The 19,847-nt window shown below is 44.9% G+C and overlaps 1 protein-coding gene and 1 non-coding gene across 4 annotated transcripts in view; one reads left to right on the top strand and one right to left on the bottom strand.

Moving 5' to 3' along the window:
- AIFM2 (apoptosis inducing factor mitochondria associated 2) overlaps positions 1–19,847 on the top strand; it is a 38,193-nt gene that overhangs the window by 2,633 nt on the left and 15,713 nt on the right. For all 3 annotated transcript variants that reach the window (XR_005449816.1, XM_038743902.1, XM_038743901.1), the window contains exon 2: positions 18,852–19,033. Coding sequence is in view for 2 of the 3 variants with exons in the window: in XM_038743902.1 (XP_038599830.1) it covers positions 18,859–19,033 (175 nt within the window). In the remaining variant the exon portion in view is untranslated. The remainder of the gene's footprint in view (positions 1–18,851; positions 19,034–19,847) is intronic.
- On the bottom strand, positions 7,278–7,366 carry TRNAY-GUA. Its single transcript is given in 2 exon segments — positions 7,278–7,313; positions 7,330–7,366. It is a non-coding gene; the product is annotated as a tRNA-Tyr (tRNA).

Genomic DNA, 19,847 nt, shown 5'->3' with positions numbered 1-19,847 from the left:
TAAGCGCTTACTAGGTGCCAAATAATAACAATAATGATGTTGGTATTTGCTAAGCACTTACTAGGTGCCTAATAATAATAATAATGTTGGTATTTGTTAAGCGCTTACTATATGCCTAATAATAATGTTGGTATTTGTTAAGCACTTAGTAGGTGCCTAATTATAATAATAATGTTGGTATCTGTTAAGCGCTTACTAGGTGCCAAATAATAATAATAATGTTGGTATTTGTTAAGCGCTTACTAGGTGCCTAATAATAATAATAATGTTGGTGTTAAGCACTCATTATGTGCCAAATAACAATAATAATAATAATAATAATGTTGGTATTTGTTAAGTACTGTGTGCCAAATAATAATAATAATGATGTTGGTATTTGTTAAGCACTTACTATGTGCCAAATAGTAATAATGATAATAATGTTGGTATTTAAGCACTTACTATATGCCTAATAATAATGTTGGTATTTAAGTGCTTACTAGGTGCCTAATCATAATAATAATGTTGGTATTTGTTAAACACTCATTATGTGCCAAATACTAATAATAGTAATGATGATGTTGGTATTTGTTAAGCGCTTACTATGGGCCAAATAATAATAATGATAATAATGTTGGTATTTAAGCACTTACTATATGCCTAATAATAATGTTGGTATTTAAGTGCTTACTAGGTGCCTAATCATAATAATAATGTTGGTATTTGTTAAACACTCATTATGTGCCAAATACTAATAATAGTAATGATGATGTTGGTATTTGTTAAGCGCTTACTATGGGCCAAATAATAATAATAATGATGCTGGTATTTAAGCGCTTACTATATGCCTAATAATAATAATAATGATGTTGGTATTTGTTAAGTGCTTACTATGTGCCAAATAATAATAATGATAATAATGTTGGTATTTGTTAAGCACTTACTAGGTGCCTAATAATAATAATAATGTTGGTATTTGTTAAGCGCTTAGTAGGTGCCTAATTATAATAATAATGTTGGTATCTGTTAAGCGCTTACTAGGTGCCAAATAATAATAATAATGTTGGTATTTGTTAAGCGCTTACTAGGTGCCTAATAATAATAATGTTGGTGTTTGTTAAGCACTCATTATGTGCCAAATAACAATAATAATAATAATAATAATGATGTTGGTATTTGTTAAGTACTGTGTGCCAAATAATAATAATAATGATGTTGGTATTTGTTAAGCACTTACTATGTGCCAAATAGTAATAATGATAATAATGTTGGTATTTAAGCACTTACTATATGCCTAATAATAATGTTGGTATTTAAGTGCTTACTAGGTGCCTAATCATAATAATAATGTTGGTATTTGTTAAACACTCATTATGTGCCAAATACTAATAATAGTAATGATGATGTTGGTATTTGTTAAGCGCTTACTATGGGCCAAATAATAATAATAATGATGCTGGTATTTAAGCGCTTACTATATGCCTAATAATAATAATAATGATGTTGGTATTTGTTAAGCGCTTACTATGTGCCAAATAATAATAATGATAATAATGTTGGTATTTGTTAAGTGCTTACTATGTGCCAAATAATGGTAATGATAATAATGTTGGTATTTGTTAAGCGCTTGCTATGTGCCAAATAGTAATAGTGATAATAATGTTGGTATTTGTTAAGCGCTTGCTATGTGCCAAATAGTAATAGTGATAATAATGTTGGTATTTGTTAAGTGCTTACTATATGCCTAATAATAATGTTGGTATTTGTTAAGTCCTTACTGTGTGCCAAATAGTAGTAATGATAATAATGTCGGTATTTGTTAAGCGCTTACTATGTGCCAAATAATAATAATGATAATAATGTTGGTACTATGTGCCAAGCACTGTTCTAAGCACTGGGGGAGATACAAGGTAATCAGGTTGTCCCCATGGGGCTCACAGTCTTCATCCCCATTTGACAGATGAGGGAACTGAGGCCCAGGGAAGTGACTTGCCCAAGGTCACACAGCTGACAGGTGGCGGAGCCGAGATTAGAACCCATGACCTCTGGCTCCCCAGCCCTGCTCTTTCCACTGAGTCACGCTGCTCCCAAAACGCCACCTCCTCCAGCAAGCCTTCCCCGGTTTATTCCCAGGACTCCCTCCGAGTCCTATCAAAGCAACAGCTGCCTCCAATCAATCAATCATATTTATTGAGCGCTTACTGTATGTAGAGTGCTGTACTAAGCGCTCGGATGAGTGCAATATAACGATATAGAGAAGCAGCGTGGCTCAGTGGAAAGAGCCTGGGCTTGGGAGTCAGAGGGCCTGGGTTCTAATCCCGGCTCCACCACTGATCAACTTGTACTTCCCAAGCGCTTAGTACAGTGCTGTGCACACAGTAAGCGCTCAGTAAATATGATTGATTGATTGGTTGATCAGCTGTGTGACTTTGGGCAAGTCACTTCACTTCTCTGGGCCTCAGTTGCCTCAGCTGTAAAATGGGAATTAAGACTGTGAGCCCCACATGGGACAACCTGATATCTCCCCCAGTGCTTGGCACATAGTAAGCGCTTAACAAATACCATTACTATTATTATTATTCATTCATTTGTATTTATTGAGTCCCTGCTGGTATTTAATGAGCATCTCTGAAGGCAAAGTATTATACACCAGAAGCAAAGCAAAGCCCACCATCCCTACCCATCGGTAGTTTCCGATCCAAGTGGGGAGATGCAGACAAAAATGATTTACAAATCCAGGGAACAGTCATAGAATTAGCATTTATTGAGCACCCGCTTGGTATGTTCATTCATTCAATCGTATTTATTGAGCGCTTACTGTGTGCAGAGCACTGTACTACTAAACGCTTGGGAAGTCCACTAGGAGGTAAGGCTGGGAGGGGTGAAGGATGCAGGAAGCAGCATGGCCTAGTGGAAAGAGCACGAGGCTGGAAGTCAGAGGACCAGAGTACTAAGCCCAGCTCTGCCAATGGCTTGCTGTGTGACCTTGGGCAAGTCACGTAACTTCTCTGTGTCTTAGTTTGCTCAAATGTAAAGTGGGGATTCAACTCCTGTTCTCCTTCCTAATAAATACGATTGAATGAGTGAATGAATTCATTCATAGAGAAGCAGCGTGGCTCAGTGGAAGGAGCCCGGGCTTGGGAGTCAAAGGTCTTGGGTTCTAATCCCGCCCCTGCCACTTGTCAGCTGTGTGACTTTGGGCAAGTCACTTCACTTCTCTGGGCCTCAGTTCCCTCATCTGTAAAATGGGGATGAAGACTGTAAGCAACTTTGATTACCTTGTATTCCCCCAGCACTTAGAACAGTGCTTGGCACATAGTAAGCGCTTAACAAATACCAACATTTTTATTATTACTTAGCCTGTGGGCCCCAGGTGGGGCACAAGTTGTGTCTGACCTGATTAATTTGTATCTACACCGGTACCTAGAACAGTGCTTGACACATAGTAAGAGAAGTAGTAGTAGAGAAGCGGCGTGGCTTAGTGGAAAGAGCCCGGGCTTTGGAGTCAGAGGTCATGGGTTCGAATCCCGGCTCCACCACTTGTCAGCTGTGTGACTTTGAGCCAGTCACTTAACTACTCTGGGCCTCAGTTACCTCATCTGTAAAATGGGGACTAAGACTGTGAGCCCCCAACGTGGGACAACCTGATCACCTTGTATTCATTCATTCATTCATTCAGTCGTATTTATTGCAGAGCACTGTACTAAGCGCTTGGGAAGTACAAGTTGGCAACATCTAGAGACAGTCCCTACCCAACAGCGGGCTCACAGTCTAAAAGGGGGAGACAGACAACAAAACCAAACATATTAACAAAATAAAATAAATAGAATAAATCTGTACAAATAAAATAAATAGAGTAATAAATACGTACAAACATATATACCGGTGTTGTGGGGAGGGGAAGGAACCTTGTAACCTCCCCAGCGCTTAGAACAGTGCTTTGCACATAGTGAGCGCTTAGCAAATACCATACCAACAAAATGAGCAGTTATGTTTCTTGCCCTAAACGAGCTTACAGTCTAGAGGGGGAGACAGACAATATGAATAAATGATTCATGTTATTTATGAATTATACATAATTCATAATTATTATTTATATGATATATTATTAGGGGGAATCAATCCATCATTTGTATTTACCGTACAATGTGGATGCAGCACTGTACTAAGAGCTTGGGAGAGTACAATAGTAAGCGCTTAACAAATACCATTTAAAAAAAGAAAAGGCTGTACAGAGGGCTTATCTCATCACTGCTTGAAGCAGCACCAGTGGATGGGTTCCAGTGTCAATCCTGTCCCAAGCAGGGAGAAGGAGGAAGAGGAGGAGTGGCCCTACTGAGAGGTCACCTCCTCCAGGAGGCCTTCCCAGACTGAGCCCCTTCCTTCCTCTCCCCCTCATCCCCCTCTCCATCCCCCCATCTTACCTCCTTCCCTTCCCCACAGCACCTGTATATATGTATATATGCTTGTACATATTTATTACTCTATTTATTTATTTTACTTGTACATATCTATTCTATTTATTTTATTTTGTTAGTACGTTTGGTTTTGTTCTCTGTCTCCCCCTTTTAGACTGTGAGCCCACTGTTGGGTGGGGACTGTCTCTATATGTTGCCAATTTGTACTTCCCAAGCGCTTAGAACAGTGCTCTGCACACAGTAAGCGCTCAATAAATACGATTGATGATGATGATGATGGTAAAAGTTCGGATAATCCCCAAACTGATTTGTCATCTCTGGATAATAAAGTGGTGAATTTAACTTCCCTCTATACTAGAAGCTGATGATTAATAGAAATGGTATTGATGGGCCTGTGACAGCTTAGCTCCTCACAAAAGGACATTTGTTGGCGATTGAAGGTTTTCTTTTGTGTCCTCAACCTTTGCACTCAATTATTCTGTTCAGATAAAATCTTGGAACAGAGCTGAGAAGCCTCAAGTGCCCATCTGGTCCATCCCCCTGCCCCCAGGAATGCGAGTGACTAAAGTCATTGGCAATTCATTCATTCAGTTCATTCAATTGCATTTATTGAGCGCTTACTGTGTGCAGAGCACTGTACTAAGCGCTTGGGAAGTACAAGTTGGCGACATGCAGAGACGGTCCCTACCCAACAACGGGCTCACAGTCTAGAAGGGGGAAACAGACAACAAAACAAAACACGTGGACAGGTGTCAAGTCATCAGAATAAATAAAGAGCCCGGGTTTGGGAGTCAGAGGTCATGGGTTCAAATCCCGGCTCCGCCAATGGTCAGCTGTGTGACTTTGGGCAAGCCACTTCACTGTGCCTCAGCTGCCTCATCTGTAAAATGGGGATGAAGACTGTGAGCCCCACATGGGACAATCTGATCACCTTGTATCCTCCCCAGCACTTAGAACAGTGCTTTGCACATAGTAAGCACTTAAATGCCCTTATTATTATTATTATTATTACTGAGAGCTGGGTAAAAGGTACAAGGTAGGACAGGGTCACTGTCCCACATGGGGCTCACAGTCCAAGTAGGAGGGAGAACAGGGACTTAATTTCCATTTTCAGATGAAGAAACTGAGGCTCTGAAGTTAAGTGACTTGTTCAAGGTCACTCCGCAGCCAAGTGGCAGAGCCGGGATTAAAACCCCGGTCTCCCCTGACTTCCAGGGCCCACCCTCTTTCCACCATAGATTTTTTGGGGCACCTGTGTACGTATACGTAATTTAATTTACGTTAATAGCTGTCTCCCCCTCTAGACCATAAGCTCACTCTGGGCGGAAAATGTGTCTGCCAAGCACCTGTGTACGTATATGTAATTTAATTTACGTTGATAGCTGTCTCCCCCTCTAGACCATAAGCTCACTCTGGGCAGAAAATGTGTCTGCCAACTCTGTTATATTGTACTCTCCCAAGCTCTTAGTACTGTGCTGTGTACACATTGTACGGTAAATACAAATGATGGATTGATTCCCCCTAATAATATATCATATAAATAATAATGATGAATTATAATCCCTAATAATATATAATATACATAATAACGATAAATTATTTATAATTCATAAATAACATGAATTATTTATTCATATTAATGCCTGTCTCCCCCTCTAGACTGTAAGCGCGTTATGGGCAAGAAACATAACTGCTCATTTTGTGGTATTCTCCCAAGCGCTTAGTACAGTGGTCTGCACATAAGCGCTCAAAAAATATGATTAATTGATATGAAGAGGGAGGGCATTCCAGGCCAGAGGCAGGACGCGGGCAAGAGATCGGAGGTGAGATGGACGAGATCGCGGTTGAGGTCTCTCACCTCTGTCGGTCTACAGACAAACTGAAGGAAAACCAAACTTTTGCTGCTTGCCTGGCATCGACATGTCCCTCGTCCTGCGGAGGTAAGGATGGGGTCCGTTTCCAAGACTGACTAGCCTAGCCCAGTTCATTCGTTCATTCAATCATATTTATTGAGCGCTTACTGTGTGCAGAGCACTGTACTAAGCGCTTGGGAAGTACAAGTCGGCAACATATAGAGACGGTCCCTACCCAACAACGGGCTCACAGTCTAGAAGGGGGAGACAGGCAACAAAACATGTGGACAGATGTCAGGTCATCAGAACAAATAGAATTAAAGCTAAACGCACATCATTAACAAAATAATTAGAGTAGTAATAGTTGTTACCAGGGATCAGAAAACAGCGAGGCTTAGTGGAAACAGCCCGGGCCTGGTCGTCAGAATAATATAATAATAATGCCATTATTATGATGATTATTATTGCTAATAATAATAAATACCAATACCAATAATAAATCCAAGTCCCACAAACTTGGGCAAGACGCCAGGCCTCAGTGTCACATCTGGAAGATGGGGATTATTCATTCATTCAATCGTATTTATTGAGCGCTTACTGTGTGCAGAGCACTGGACTAAGCGCTTGGGAAGTACAGGTTGGCAACATATAGAGACGGTCCCTACCCAACAGTGGGCTCACAGTCTAGTCTGTATATATGTATATATGTTTGTACATATTTATTACTCTATTTATTTTACTTGTACATATCTATTCTATTTATTTTACTTTGTTAGTATGTTTGGTTTTGTTCTCTGTCTCCCCCTTCTAGACTGTGAGCCCACTGTTGGGAAGGGACTGTCTCTATATGTTGCCAACTTGTACTTCCCAAGCGCTTAGTACAGTGCTCTGCACACAGTAAGCGCTCAATAAATATGATTGATTGATTGCCAACTTGTACTTCCCAAGCGCTTAGTACAGTGCTCTGCACACAGTAAGCGCTCAATAAATACGATTGATTGATTGATTGATAGAAGAAAAATCAGACTCCTCCGAGCCAGAATCGAACCAGCGACCTAAGGATGCCTAAGTATAAACCACTACAGTCCTCCACTCTACCAGCTGAGCTATCAAAGGGTCATACAAAAAAAAGCACTGTTCTAAGCGCTGGGGAGGTTACAAGGTGATCAGGTTGTCCCACGGGGGGCTCACTGTCTTAACCCCCATTTTACAGATGAGGTAACTGAGGCACAGAGAAGTGAAGTGACTTGCCCAAAGTCACACAGCTGACAATTGGTGGAGCCGGGATTTGAACCCCTGACCTCTTTGTTCTCTGTTCTATAGACGATGAGCCCCCCCGTATGAGAACGGGATGGGGTGTCTAACCTTATAATCAATCAATCAATCAGTCAATCAATCGTATTTATTGAGCGCTTACTGTGTGCAGAGCACTGTACTAAGCGCTTGGGAAGTACAAGTTGGCAACATATAGAGACGGTACCTACCCAACAGTGGATCTCCAGACGATGAGCCCCCCATATGAGAACGGGATGGGGTGTCTAACCTTATTATCTCATATCTTTTAGACTGTGAGCCCACTGCTGGGTAGGGACTGTCTCTATATGTTACCAACTTGTACTTCCCAAGCGCTTAGTACAGTGCTCTGCACACAGTAAGCGCTTAATAAGTACGATTGATGATGATGATATCTACCCCAGCGCTTACTACTGTGCATTGAGACTGTGAGCCCCAGGTGGGACAGGGACTGTGTTCAACCCAAATTGCTTGTATTCACCCCAGCAATTAGTACAGTGCCTTGCACATAGTAAGTGCTTAACAAATGCCATTATTATGATTAATTATTGCTAATAATAATAAATACCACAATTATTATGGCCTCTTATCCAGGCGTTGGGCTAAATTTTTCTTACTATGCCCTCATTTTCTTTTCTCCTACTCCCTTCTGCATCGCCCTGACTTGCTCCCTTTATTCCCACCCCAGCCCCACAGCACTTATGTACGTATCCGTAATTGCCATATTTATATTAATGTCTGTCTCTCCCTCTAGACCGCAAGCTTGTTGTGGGTGGGGAATGTCTGTTATATTGTCGTACTCTCCCAAGCACCTAGTACAGTGCTCCGCTCACTGTAAGCGCTCAATAAATACGATCAATTCCGGTTGCTGTTGAGCCTTGGCTGTGCGGAGAGGGAGGGGAATTGTACTTGGACCAAATTCAGATGTGGTTTTTTTCATCCCATTTATTTAAAAAGGTGATCTCAGTCCTAACCTGCCGTCTTGTTAGTTTTTAGAGCTAGAGGTAATGTTGCTAAATTGGAAATGCGACCGGTCAGCTGTGCTTCCGGGTTGTCCTTTGCTCTAAAGGTCTGGAGTGTATATGTGTGCGTGCGCATTCCTCCAGTATGTGGAAAAGCAGCTGTTGAAACCTTGGTGTTGAAATAAGCACAAATGCCACTTGGCACAGACGCCGCAGAGAAGCAGCATGGCTTAGTGGCTAGAGCACAGGCCTGGAAATCAGAAGGACCTGGGTTCTAGCCCTGAATCTGCCGCATGGCTGCTGTTTGACCTTGGACAAGTCACTTTATTTCTCTGTCCCTCGGCAACCTCATTTGTAAAATAGGGATAAGAGTGTGAGCCCCATGTGGGACAGAGTCTGTGTCCGACCTGATTAACTTGTATCTACTGCAGCATTTAGAACTGTACTTGGCACATAGCAAGCACTTAAGTACAATAATAATAATAATAATAATATTCAATTATAATATAATATTATTATTATTATTATTATCCTCCTCACCGTACCTCGTTCTCGCCTGTCCCGCCATCGACCCCCGGCCCACGTCCTCCCATGGGCCTGGAATGCCCTGCTCCCTCTGCCCATCCGCCAAGCTCGCTCTCTTCCTCCCTTCAAGGCCCTACTGAGAGCTCACCTCCTCCAGGAGGCCTTCCCAGACTGAGCCCCTTCCTTCCTCTCCCCCCTCGCCCCCCCTCCATCCCCCCCCATCTTACCTCCTTCCCTTCCCCACAGCACCTGTATATATGTATATATGTTTGTACATATTTATTACTCTATTTTACTTGTACATATCTATTCTATTTATTTTATTTTGTTAGTATGTTTGGTTTTGTTCTCTGTCTCCTCCTTTTAGACTGTGAGCCCAATGTTGGGTAGGGACTGTCTCTATATGTTGCCACTTTGTACTTCCCAAGCGCTTAGTACAGTGCTGTGCACATAGTAAGCGCTCAATAAATATGATTGATTGATTGATTTCATGTTATAAGAAGTCATTACATTTTGGGTGAAGGGGCAGAGAGGAGGGGTGTGGGATGTAAAGTGAAATCCATCAGTAGAGAGGCTATTGTTCCTGTAAAATAGGCATAACAATAGTCTCTGACCTTCAAGTGGTACCCCCACTTAGTCTGGAGGCTTTTAGCGGTATCGTCCATTAACAGCGATGGTCTAGAAATAGGTGGATTTTTTCAGTTTCTTAAAGTAAGCAATAAAGAAACAATCCTCTCTTCCTCCCTTCAAAGCCCTACTGAGAGCTCACCTCCTCCAGGAGGCCTTCCCACACTGAGCCCCCTCCTTCCTCTCCCCCTCACCCCTCTCCTCATCCCCCCCGCCTTACCTCCTTCCCCTCCCCACAGCACCTGCATATATGTCTGTACAGATTTATTACTCTATTTTACTTGTACATATTTATTATTATCTTTATTTTATTTTGTTAATATGTTTTGTTTTGTTGTCCGTCTCCCCCTTCTAGACTGTGAGCCCGCTGTTGGGTAGAGATCGTCTCTATATGTTGCCAACTTATACTTCCCAAGCGCTTAGTACAGTGCTCTGCACACAGTAAGCGCTCAATAAATATGATTGAATGAACGATTGAATGAATGAAAATCCTGTGGCAAAGCGTGCTTCCTCCAACACTACTTTTCTTTTTTAAACTGCCGTAACATCAATTAGTTTGTTTTATCCTCACATCATCCCTTTGAGGTAGCCCATTTTACAGATGAGGAAGCTGAGGCCCAGAGAGGTTAAGCAGCCCGCTTGAGGTCACACAACCCCAGTCGTCGCACCATACAGACCTGGGCTCTTTCCCGTTAGATCACACCAAGACTCAAGGGAGTCTTTAAAACGCTCAATCACCTTGCCCCCCTTTCATTCATTCAATCGTATTTATTGAGCGCTTACTGTGTGCAGAGCACTGTACTAAGCATCATTTATTCATTCAATCGTATTTACTGAGCGCTTATTGTGTACGAAGCACTGTACTAACCCTTTCATTCATTCAATCGTATTGAGCGCTTACTGTGTGCAGAGCACTGTACTAAGCATCATTTATTCATTCAATCATATTTACTGAGTGCTTACTGTGTGCGAAGCACTGTGCTAAGCGCTTGGAAAGCACAATTCAGCAACAGAGACGATCCCTACCCAACAACGGGCTCACAGTCTAGAAGGGGGAGACGGACATCTAAACAAGTAAACAGGCATCAACAGCATCAATATAAATAAATAAAATTATAGACATATACACATCATTAGTAAAATTAATAGAATAATAAATATGTATAAATAAATACACAAGTGCTGTGGGGCAGGGAAGGGGGTAGAGCAGATGGAGGGAGTAGGGGCGATGGGGAGGGGAGGAGGAGCAGAGGAATGGGGGGCTCAGTGTGGGAAGGCCTCCCGGAGGAGGTGAGCTCTCAGTAGGGCCTTGAAGGGAGGAAGAGAGCGAGCTTGGTGGATGGGCAGAGGGATTGGGGGCATTCCAGGCCCGGGGGAGGACGTGGACCGGGAGTCGATGGCGGGACAGGCGAGAACGAGGCCCAGTGAGGAGGTTAGCGGCAGAGGAGCGGAGGGTACGGGCTGGGCTGGAGAAGGAGAGAAGGGAGGGGAGGTAGGAGGGGGCCAGGGGATGGACAGCCTGGAAGCCAAGAGTGAGGAGTTTTTGCTTGAGGAGTTTTTAACCTTACTTCTCTGCTCTCTTACTACAAGCCCAGACTGCACAATGTGCTCCTTTAGTGCTCACCTACTTACTATACCTCGATCTCATCCATCCCACTGCTGACATTTCATTCATTCAGTCGTATTTATTGAGCACTTACTGTGTGCAGATCACTGGACTAAGCACTTGGGAAGTACAAGTCGGCAGCATAGAGAGACGGTCCCTACCCGACAACGGGCTCACAGGCTAGAAGGGGGAGACAGACAACAAAACAAAACATGTGGATGGGTGTCAAATCGTCAGAACAAATTGAATTAAAGCTAAATGCACATCATTGACAAAATAAATAGAATGGTAAATATGTACAAGTAAAATAGAGTAATAAATCTGTACAAACATATATACAGGTGCTGTGGGGAGGGGAAGGAGGTAGGGCGGGGAGGATGGGGAGAGGAATGGGGGGGCTCAGTGTGGGAAGGCCTCCTGGAGGAGGTGAGTTCTCAGTAGGGCTTTGAAGGGAGGAAGAGAGCGAGCTTGGCAGATGGGCAGAGGGAGGGCATTCCAGGCCCGGGGGAGGACGTGGGCCGGGGGTCGATGGCGGGACAGGCGAGAACGAGGTACGGTGAGGAGGTGAGCGGCAGAGGAGCGGAGGGTACGGGCTGGGCTGTGGGATTGCCCTCTTCATATCTGACAATCGATCCCTCTCTCCCCCTTCAAAGCCTTAATGAAGGCACATTTCCTCCAAGAAGCCTTCCCTGACTAAGCCCTCATTTCCTCTTCCCCCACTCCCTTCTGTGTCACCCCTGTATTTGGAATTACCCCCTTTATTCACCCCTCCTTCAGTCCCACAGCACTTAAGCAGCGTGCTCCTCTTTAAGGCATACTTACGAGAAGCAGTGTGGCTCAGTGGAAAGAGTACGGGCTTGGGAGTCAGAGGCCACAGGTTCTAATCGCAGTTCCGCCACTTGTCTGCTGTGTGACTTGGGGTAAGTCACTTAACTTCTCTGTGCCTCAGTTACCTCATCTGTAAAATGGGGATTAATAATAATAATAATGGCATTTATTAAGCGCTTACTATGTGCAGAGCACTGTTCTAAGCGCTGGGGAGGTTACAAGGTGATCAGGTTGTCCCACGGGGGGCTCACAGCTTTAATCCCCATTTTACAGATGAGGGAACTGAGGCCCAGAGAAATCATTCATTCATTCAATCGTATTTATTGAGCGCATATTAAGACTGTTAGCCCCACGTGGGACAACCTAATCACCTTGTATCCCCCAGCACTTAGAACAGTGCTTCGCACGTAGTAAGCGCTTAACAAATACCATCATTATGTGCATACCCATAATTTATTTATATTAATGCCTGCTTCCCCCTCTAGATTGTGAGCTTATCATGGGTTGGAATGTGTCTACCAACTCTGTTATATTGTTATGTTGTACTCTCCCAAGCACTTAGTGTGCTTACTGTGTGTAGAGCACTGTACTAAGCGCTTGGTAATAGGATAGTATATAGTATATTACACCATAGTATAGTACAGTATAGAGAAGCAGTGTGGTTCAGTGGCAAGAGCCCGGGCTTTCGAGTCAGACGTCAGGGGTTCGAATTCCGCTCCACAGCTTGTCACCTGTGTGACCTTGGGCAAGTCACTTCACTTCTCTGGGCCTCAGTTACCTCCTCTGTAAAATGGGGATTAAGACCATGAGCCCCACGTGGGACAACCTGATCACCTTGTAAATTCCCCAGCACTTAGTACAGTGCCCATAGTAAGCGCTTAATAAATGCCATCATTATTATTATTGACTTTTAGACTGTGCCCACTGTTGGGTAGGGACTGTCTCTATATGTTGCCAATTTGTACTTCCCAAGCGCTTAGTACAGTGCTCTGCACACAGTAAGCGCTCAATAAATACGATTGATGATGATGATTATTACAGTGCTGTGCACAAAGCAAGTGCGCAGTGAACACCGTTGATTAATAGATAATGGAGGTCTCTGGCTCAGAGAGAGGCTGACTGAATTAAGGTTCCACAACCAGGCTTCTTCCCTGACTCAATGACATCTCCCTTCCCCACCTCCCCCTTTATTGGATTCATTCAATCATTTGATTATATTTATTGAGAGCTTACTGTGTGCAGAGCACTGTACTAAGCGCTTGGGAAAGTACGATAGACTAGTAAACAGATTAGCCCCCCCGCTAAAGAGCTGCCATCTGGGGAGAGTTGAGGATTTGGAGGGCCAGGCCTAGGTCAAATGGAGGTTAGGATGGGATCAGACGGAGGAGTGGATGGTCCTGGTTCATTCAATCAGTCGATAATAATAATAATAATAATAATGGTGGTATTTGTTAAGCGCTTACTATGTGCCAAGCACTATTCTAAGCACTGGGATAGATAAAGGAGATCAGATTGTCCCACATGGTGCTCACAGTCCTCATCCCCGTTTTACAGATGAGGGAACTGAGGCCCAGAGAAGTTAAGTGACTTGCCCAAGGTCACACAGCAGACAGGTGGCATAGTAGGGATTAGAACCCATGACCTCTGACTCCGAAGCCCATGCTCTTTCCACTGACCCACACTGCTTCTCAGCAGTCAATGATGATGATGATTATTATTATTACCCCAATAATTACTACAAGGCCTGCCACATAGTAAGCACTGAACAAATAGCATTAAAGAGAAGCAGCGTGGCTTAGTGGAAAGAGCACGTGCTTGGGAGTCAGAGGTCATGTGTTCCAATCCTGACTCTGCCACTTGTCAGCTGTGTGTCTTTGGGCAAGTCCCCACGTACAACCTCAATTCTCATTCCAGTTAATAGCCTTGCCGGTTTGGAAGCACTCTGAGGTGATCACTACACAACTGAATGGTTACTGTACTCTTTCTTCCTGATCTGTCCCTGAATTTTGAGACTCTAATATTCTAGCTCTCTGAATCATGCTCTTTGTAATGCCTTTTCTCATTAAGTTATTTATTTCCAACTGTTTAAATCCTTTTAGTGAGGTTCAGAGAGTTGTCTAACTTTTCTCACCTTTCATTTTTGTTGACTGTTATTTGTACATATTTACTATTCTATTTTTTTATTATTTATTTATTATTTTAATGGAATTTGTTAAGCGCTTACTATGTGCAAAGCACTGTTCTAAGCGAGCCCACTGTTGGGTAGGGACTGTCTCTATATGTTGCCAATTTGTACTTCCCAAGCGCTTAGCAGTGCTCTGCACATAGTAAGCGCTCAATAAATACGATTGATGATAATGATGGGAGGATACAAGGTGATCAGGTTGTCCCACGCGGGGCTCACAGTCTTAATCCCCATTTGACAGATGAGGGAACTGAGGTACAGAGAAGTGAGGTGACTTGCCCAAAGTCACACAGCTGACAATTGGCAGAGCCGGGATTCGAGCCCATGACCCCTGACTCCAAAGCCCGGGCTCTTTCCACTTAAGCGCTTAGTACAGTGCTCTGCACATAGTAAGCGCTCAATAAATACGATTGATGATGAGCCACGCTGCTTCTATTTATTTTATTTTGTTAATATGTCTTGTTCTCTGTCTCCCCCTTCTAGACTGTGAGCCCGCTGTTGGGTAGGGACCGTCTCTGGATGTTGCCGACTTGGACTTCCCAAGCGCTTAGTCCAGTGCTCTGCACACAGTAAGCGCTCAATAAATACGATTGAATGAATGGTGATAATTATTGCATGCTTACTATGTGCAGAGCACTCCACTGAGCGCTTGGGAGGTGCAATACAGTGGGTGGACACATTCGCCGTTCCCAAGGAGCTCACCCCCGAGTTGGGGAGGCAGACAATCAGAGTAAATTACAAATAAGGGAAGGGCAGAGTATAAGGGGCTACCTCAGGTCTGCTGGCTCAGCTGCACTGAGGCCTGACTGGCTTGGTGCGGGCCGTGAGGGCTTTGCCATCCAACTGGGCACTGCCCTGAGCCATGCTCGAAAGAAACCACGAGGATACAGGGGATGTGGAGGAGGAAGAGAGCATTTGGGACCAGCAGCCCTGCCCCAGCACCAGAACGACCCCGGAAGATCGGACGTCGCTCGTGCAGCCCGGATTCGGCTCCGCCTTTTTCACTAAAATGCTTTTCTGAACCCGCTGACGCAGCCAGCTGGGCTCACTGGGACTCTTGACATAATAATAATAATGATGATGGCATTTATTAAGCGCTTACTAAGTGCCAAGCACTGTTCTAAGCACTGGGGAGTTTACAGGGTGATCAGGTTGTCCCATGGGGGGCTCACAGTTTTAATCCCCAGTTTACAGATGAGGTAACTGAGGCCCAGGAAAGTGAAGTGACTTGCCCAAAGTCACACAGCTGACGAGTGGTGGAGCCGGGATTTGAACCCATGACCTCTGACTCCAAAGCCCATGCCCTTTCCACTGAGCCACGCTGCTTCCCAAGTGCTCCCCAACATAAGGGTTGTTGGTACAGCCCAGGGTCGGCCTGAGGACCTAGCGGGTGGAGGGTTGATGCTTTACCATCAGGGGAAGTCAGTGAATACATCAGCCACGCAACTTCCACCAGGCTCTCCTCCTTCCTGGCTTCTTTTTTTATGGTGTTTAAGTGGTTATTATGTAATCAATCAATCAATCGTATTTATTGAGCGCTTACTGTGTGCAGAGCACTGGACTAAGCGCTTGGAAAGTACAAGTTGGCAACATATAGAGACGGTCCCTACCCAACAGTGGGCTCACAGTCTAGAAGGGGGAGACAGACAACAAAACCAAACATATTAACAAAATAAAATAAGTAGAATAGATATGTACAAGTAAAATAGAGTAATAAATATGTACAAACGTCCCCTTACCGATGAAGAAACCGAGTCACAGAGAAGTTAAGTGACTTGCCCGTCTCTGCCACTTGTCTGCTGTGGGGCTTTGGGCAAGCCAAGTCACTTCTCAGTGCCTCAGTTACCTAGTTTGTAAAATGGGGATTCAGGCTTTGAGCCCTATGTGGGACAGGGATTGTGTCCAACCTGATTTGCTTGTACCCACCTCAGTGCTTTGAACGGTGCCTGGCACTCAGTAAATGCTTAACAAATGCCAACTGATGATGATGATGATGATGATGATCCTTTGAGACCTGCTGTGGTTGGGTGTCGATCAGACTGGCCTTCGCTGCTCTTGCCCCCGCTCCCCTCGTTTCCAGCTGGGCTCCATCCAGGATAATAATAATAATAATCCAAATGGTACTTGTTAAGCGCTTACTATTTGCCAAGCACTGGCTCTGATACAAGTTAATCAGGTTGGACACACTCGTTGTCCCACATGGGGCTCACCCTCTTAATCCCCATTTTACAGATGAGGTACCTGAGGCACAGACTGTGAGCCCGCTGTTGGGTAGGGACCGTCTCTATGTGTTGCCAACTTGTCATCATCATCATCATCAATCGTATTTATTGAGCGCTTACTATGTGCAGAGCACTGTACTGAGCACTTGGGAAGTACAAATTGGCAACATCTAGAGACAGTCCCTACCCAACAGTGGGCTCACAGTCTAAAAGGGGGAGACAGAGAACAAAACCAAACATACTAACAAAATAAAATAAATAGAATAGATATGTACAAGTAAAATAGAGTAATAAATATGTACAAACATATATACATATATACAGGTGCTGTGGGGAAGGGAAGGAGGTAAGATGGGGGGGGATGGAGAGGGGGAACTTGTCCTTCCCAAGCGCTTAGTCCGGTGCTCTGCACACAGTAAGCGCTCAATAAATACGATCATCATCATCATCAGTCGTATTTATTGAGCGCTTACTATGTGCAGAGCACTGTACTAAGCGCTTGGGAAGTACAAATTGGCAACATATAGAGACAGTCCCTACCCAACAGTGGGCTCACAGTCTAAAAGGGGGAGACAGAGAACAAAACCAAACATACTAACAAAATAAAATAGAATAGATATGTACAAGTAAAATAAATAGAGTAATAAATATGTACAAACATATATACATATATACAGGAGCTGTGGGGAAGGGAAGGAGGTAAGATGGGGGGATGGAGAGGGGGAACTTGTCCTTCCCAAGCGCTTAGTCCGGTGCTCTGCACACAGTAAGTGCTCAATAGAATGAATGAATGAACAAATGATGTGACTTGCCCAAGGCAGAGAAGTGGCGGAGGTGGGATTAGAACCCAGGTCCTTCTGACACCCAGCCCCGTACTCTATCCACTAGGCCAGGCTGCTTCCCTCTCCTGGCTTCTCGATCAAACAAAAGAGTTGAAATCTCTGTTTTCTTCCACAGGGAGCCTTGGCAGACCACAGGGAGAGATTCAGTGGCCCAGATCGGCAGCTGATCTTCTGTCAGCTTGTACTTCCCAAGCGCTTAGTACAGTGCTCTGCACACAGTAAGCGCTCAATAAGTACGATTGATTGATTCTGTCGTTATGGCCGTCCGTCTTTCTCCCCTCTCCCTATCAAAGACCGGGAAGGGGCTGGCACTGCCCAAGAGAGGAGATCGGAGATCCAGGCTTGCCTGGGCTTGGGAGTCAGAGGTCATGGGTTCAAATACCGGCTCTGCCACTTGTCAGCTGTGTGACTTTGGGCAAGTCACTTCACTTCTCTGGGCCTCAGTTCCCTCATCTGTAAAATGGGGACGAAGACTCTGAGCCCCTCGTGGGACAACCTGATCACCTTGTATCTGTCCCAAGTCATGGGTTCTAATCCCGGCTCCACCACTTATCAGCTGTGTGACTCTGGGCAAGTCACTTCACTTCTCTGGGCCTCAGTTCCCTCATCTGTAAAGTGGGGATTCAGACTGTGAGCCCCACGTGGGACAACCTGATCACCTTGTATCTGTCCCACGTCATGGGTTCTAATCCCGGCTCCACCACTTATCAGCTGTGTGACTCTGGGCAAGTCACTTCACTTCTCTGGGCCTCAGTTACCTCATCTGTAAAATGGGGATTCAGACTGTGAGCCCCACGTGGGACAACCTGATCACCTTGTATCTGTCCCAAGTCATGGGTTCTAATACCGGCTCCACCACTTATCAACTGTGTGACTTTGGGTAAGTCACTTCACTTCTCTGTGTCTCAGTTACCTCATCTGTAAAATGGGGATTCAGACTGTAAGCCCCACGTGGGACAACCTGATCACCTTGCATCTGTCCCAGGTCATGGGTTCGAATCCCAGCTCCACCACTTATCAGCTGTGTGACTCTGGGCAAGTCACTTAACTTCTCTGTGCCTCAGTTCCCTCATCTGTAAAATGGGGATTCAAACTGTGAGCCCCACGTGGGACAACCTGATCACCTTGTATCTGTCCCAAGTCATGGGTTCTAATCCCGGCTCCACCACTTATCAGCTGTGTGACTCTGGGCAAATCACTTAACTTTTCTGTGCCTCAGTTACCTCATCTGTAAAATGGGGATTCAGACTGTGAGCCCCACGTGGGACAACCTGATGACGTTGTATCCGCCCCATCACTTAGAACAGTGCTTTGCACACTTAACAATACCATTATTATTATTATTATTATCTGGGCAGGAATAAGGGCTGGGAAGGTCTGGGCAGAGTGGATGGAGGAAGAGGGAGCCGAGTCAGAGCCTCACAAGTCGGAAGACTTTCCCCACGGTTGATGGCCCTCCTGAGTAAAGAAGTCGAGGCCAGATTCTCCAGCTTTCTCTCCCCTCCTCGCAGGACCAAGATGGGGGCCCAGCTGTCGGTGGACAACTCTGTGCAGGTGGTGATCGTGGGAGGCGGTTTTGGTGGGATCGCGGCCGCCAGCCAGCTGAAGTCGTGGGGTATCCCCTTCATTCTGGTGGACATGAGAGACGCCTTCCACCACAACGTTGCGGCCCTGCGCGCCTCTGTAGAGAAAGGTAATTCCCTGGCCTGACCCCTGCCCTTATAGTGGGTGAGGCTGGCACCTCTGAGGCATGAGCAGCTGGCAACCCAGCAAAGGACCCTTCTGTTCTGCTCTGCCCACCCTCCCACGGGCAGGCCCTGGCAGTAATAATAATAATAATAATAATAGCATTTATTAAGCGCTTACTATGTGCAAAGCACTGTTCTAAGCACTGGGGAGGTTACAAGGCAATCAGGATGTCCCACAGGGGGCTCACAGTCTTAATCCCCATTTTACAGATGAGGTAACTGAGGCCCAGAGAAGTTAAGTGACCTGCCCCAAGTCACACAGCTGACGATTGGCGGAGCCGGGATTTGAACCCATGACCTCTGACTCCAAAGCCCAGGCTCTTTCCACTGAGCCACACTGCTTCTCTAATGAAACAATGATAATTGCTGTTATTGTTATTGTGGTAATTAAGTGCTTCCTGTGCATCTAGCACTGTGCTCAGTTCTGGGGTGGATACAAGCAAATTGGGTCGGACAGAGTCCCTGTCCCACATGGGGCTCACAGTCTTAATCTCCATTTTACAGTTGCGGTAACCGAGGCACAGAGAAGTTGAGTGACTTGCCTAAGGTCACACAGCAGAAAGGTCCCAGAGCCGGGATTAGAACCCAGGTCCTTCCGAATCTCAGGCCCATGCTGTATTCACTAGGCCGTGCTGCTTTTTGGCATGACGTGAGCCACCAAAGTCATGAACTAGAAAAGATCCTGCCCCTGAATTCGACTTTAGCTGGCCAAGGAGATAACTAGTAGAACAAAAGAAACCTTTCTGGACCCAGTCTCTC

Source organism: Tachyglossus aculeatus, chromosome 3 (genome assembly GCF_015852505.1).
Source record: "Tachyglossus aculeatus isolate mTacAcu1 chromosome 3, mTacAcu1.pri, whole genome shotgun sequence".
In the NCBI taxonomy this organism is placed as follows: Eukaryota; Metazoa; Chordata; class Mammalia; order Monotremata; family Tachyglossidae; genus Tachyglossus; species Tachyglossus aculeatus.
This window is presented reverse-complemented; position numbering and strand designations above follow the sequence as displayed.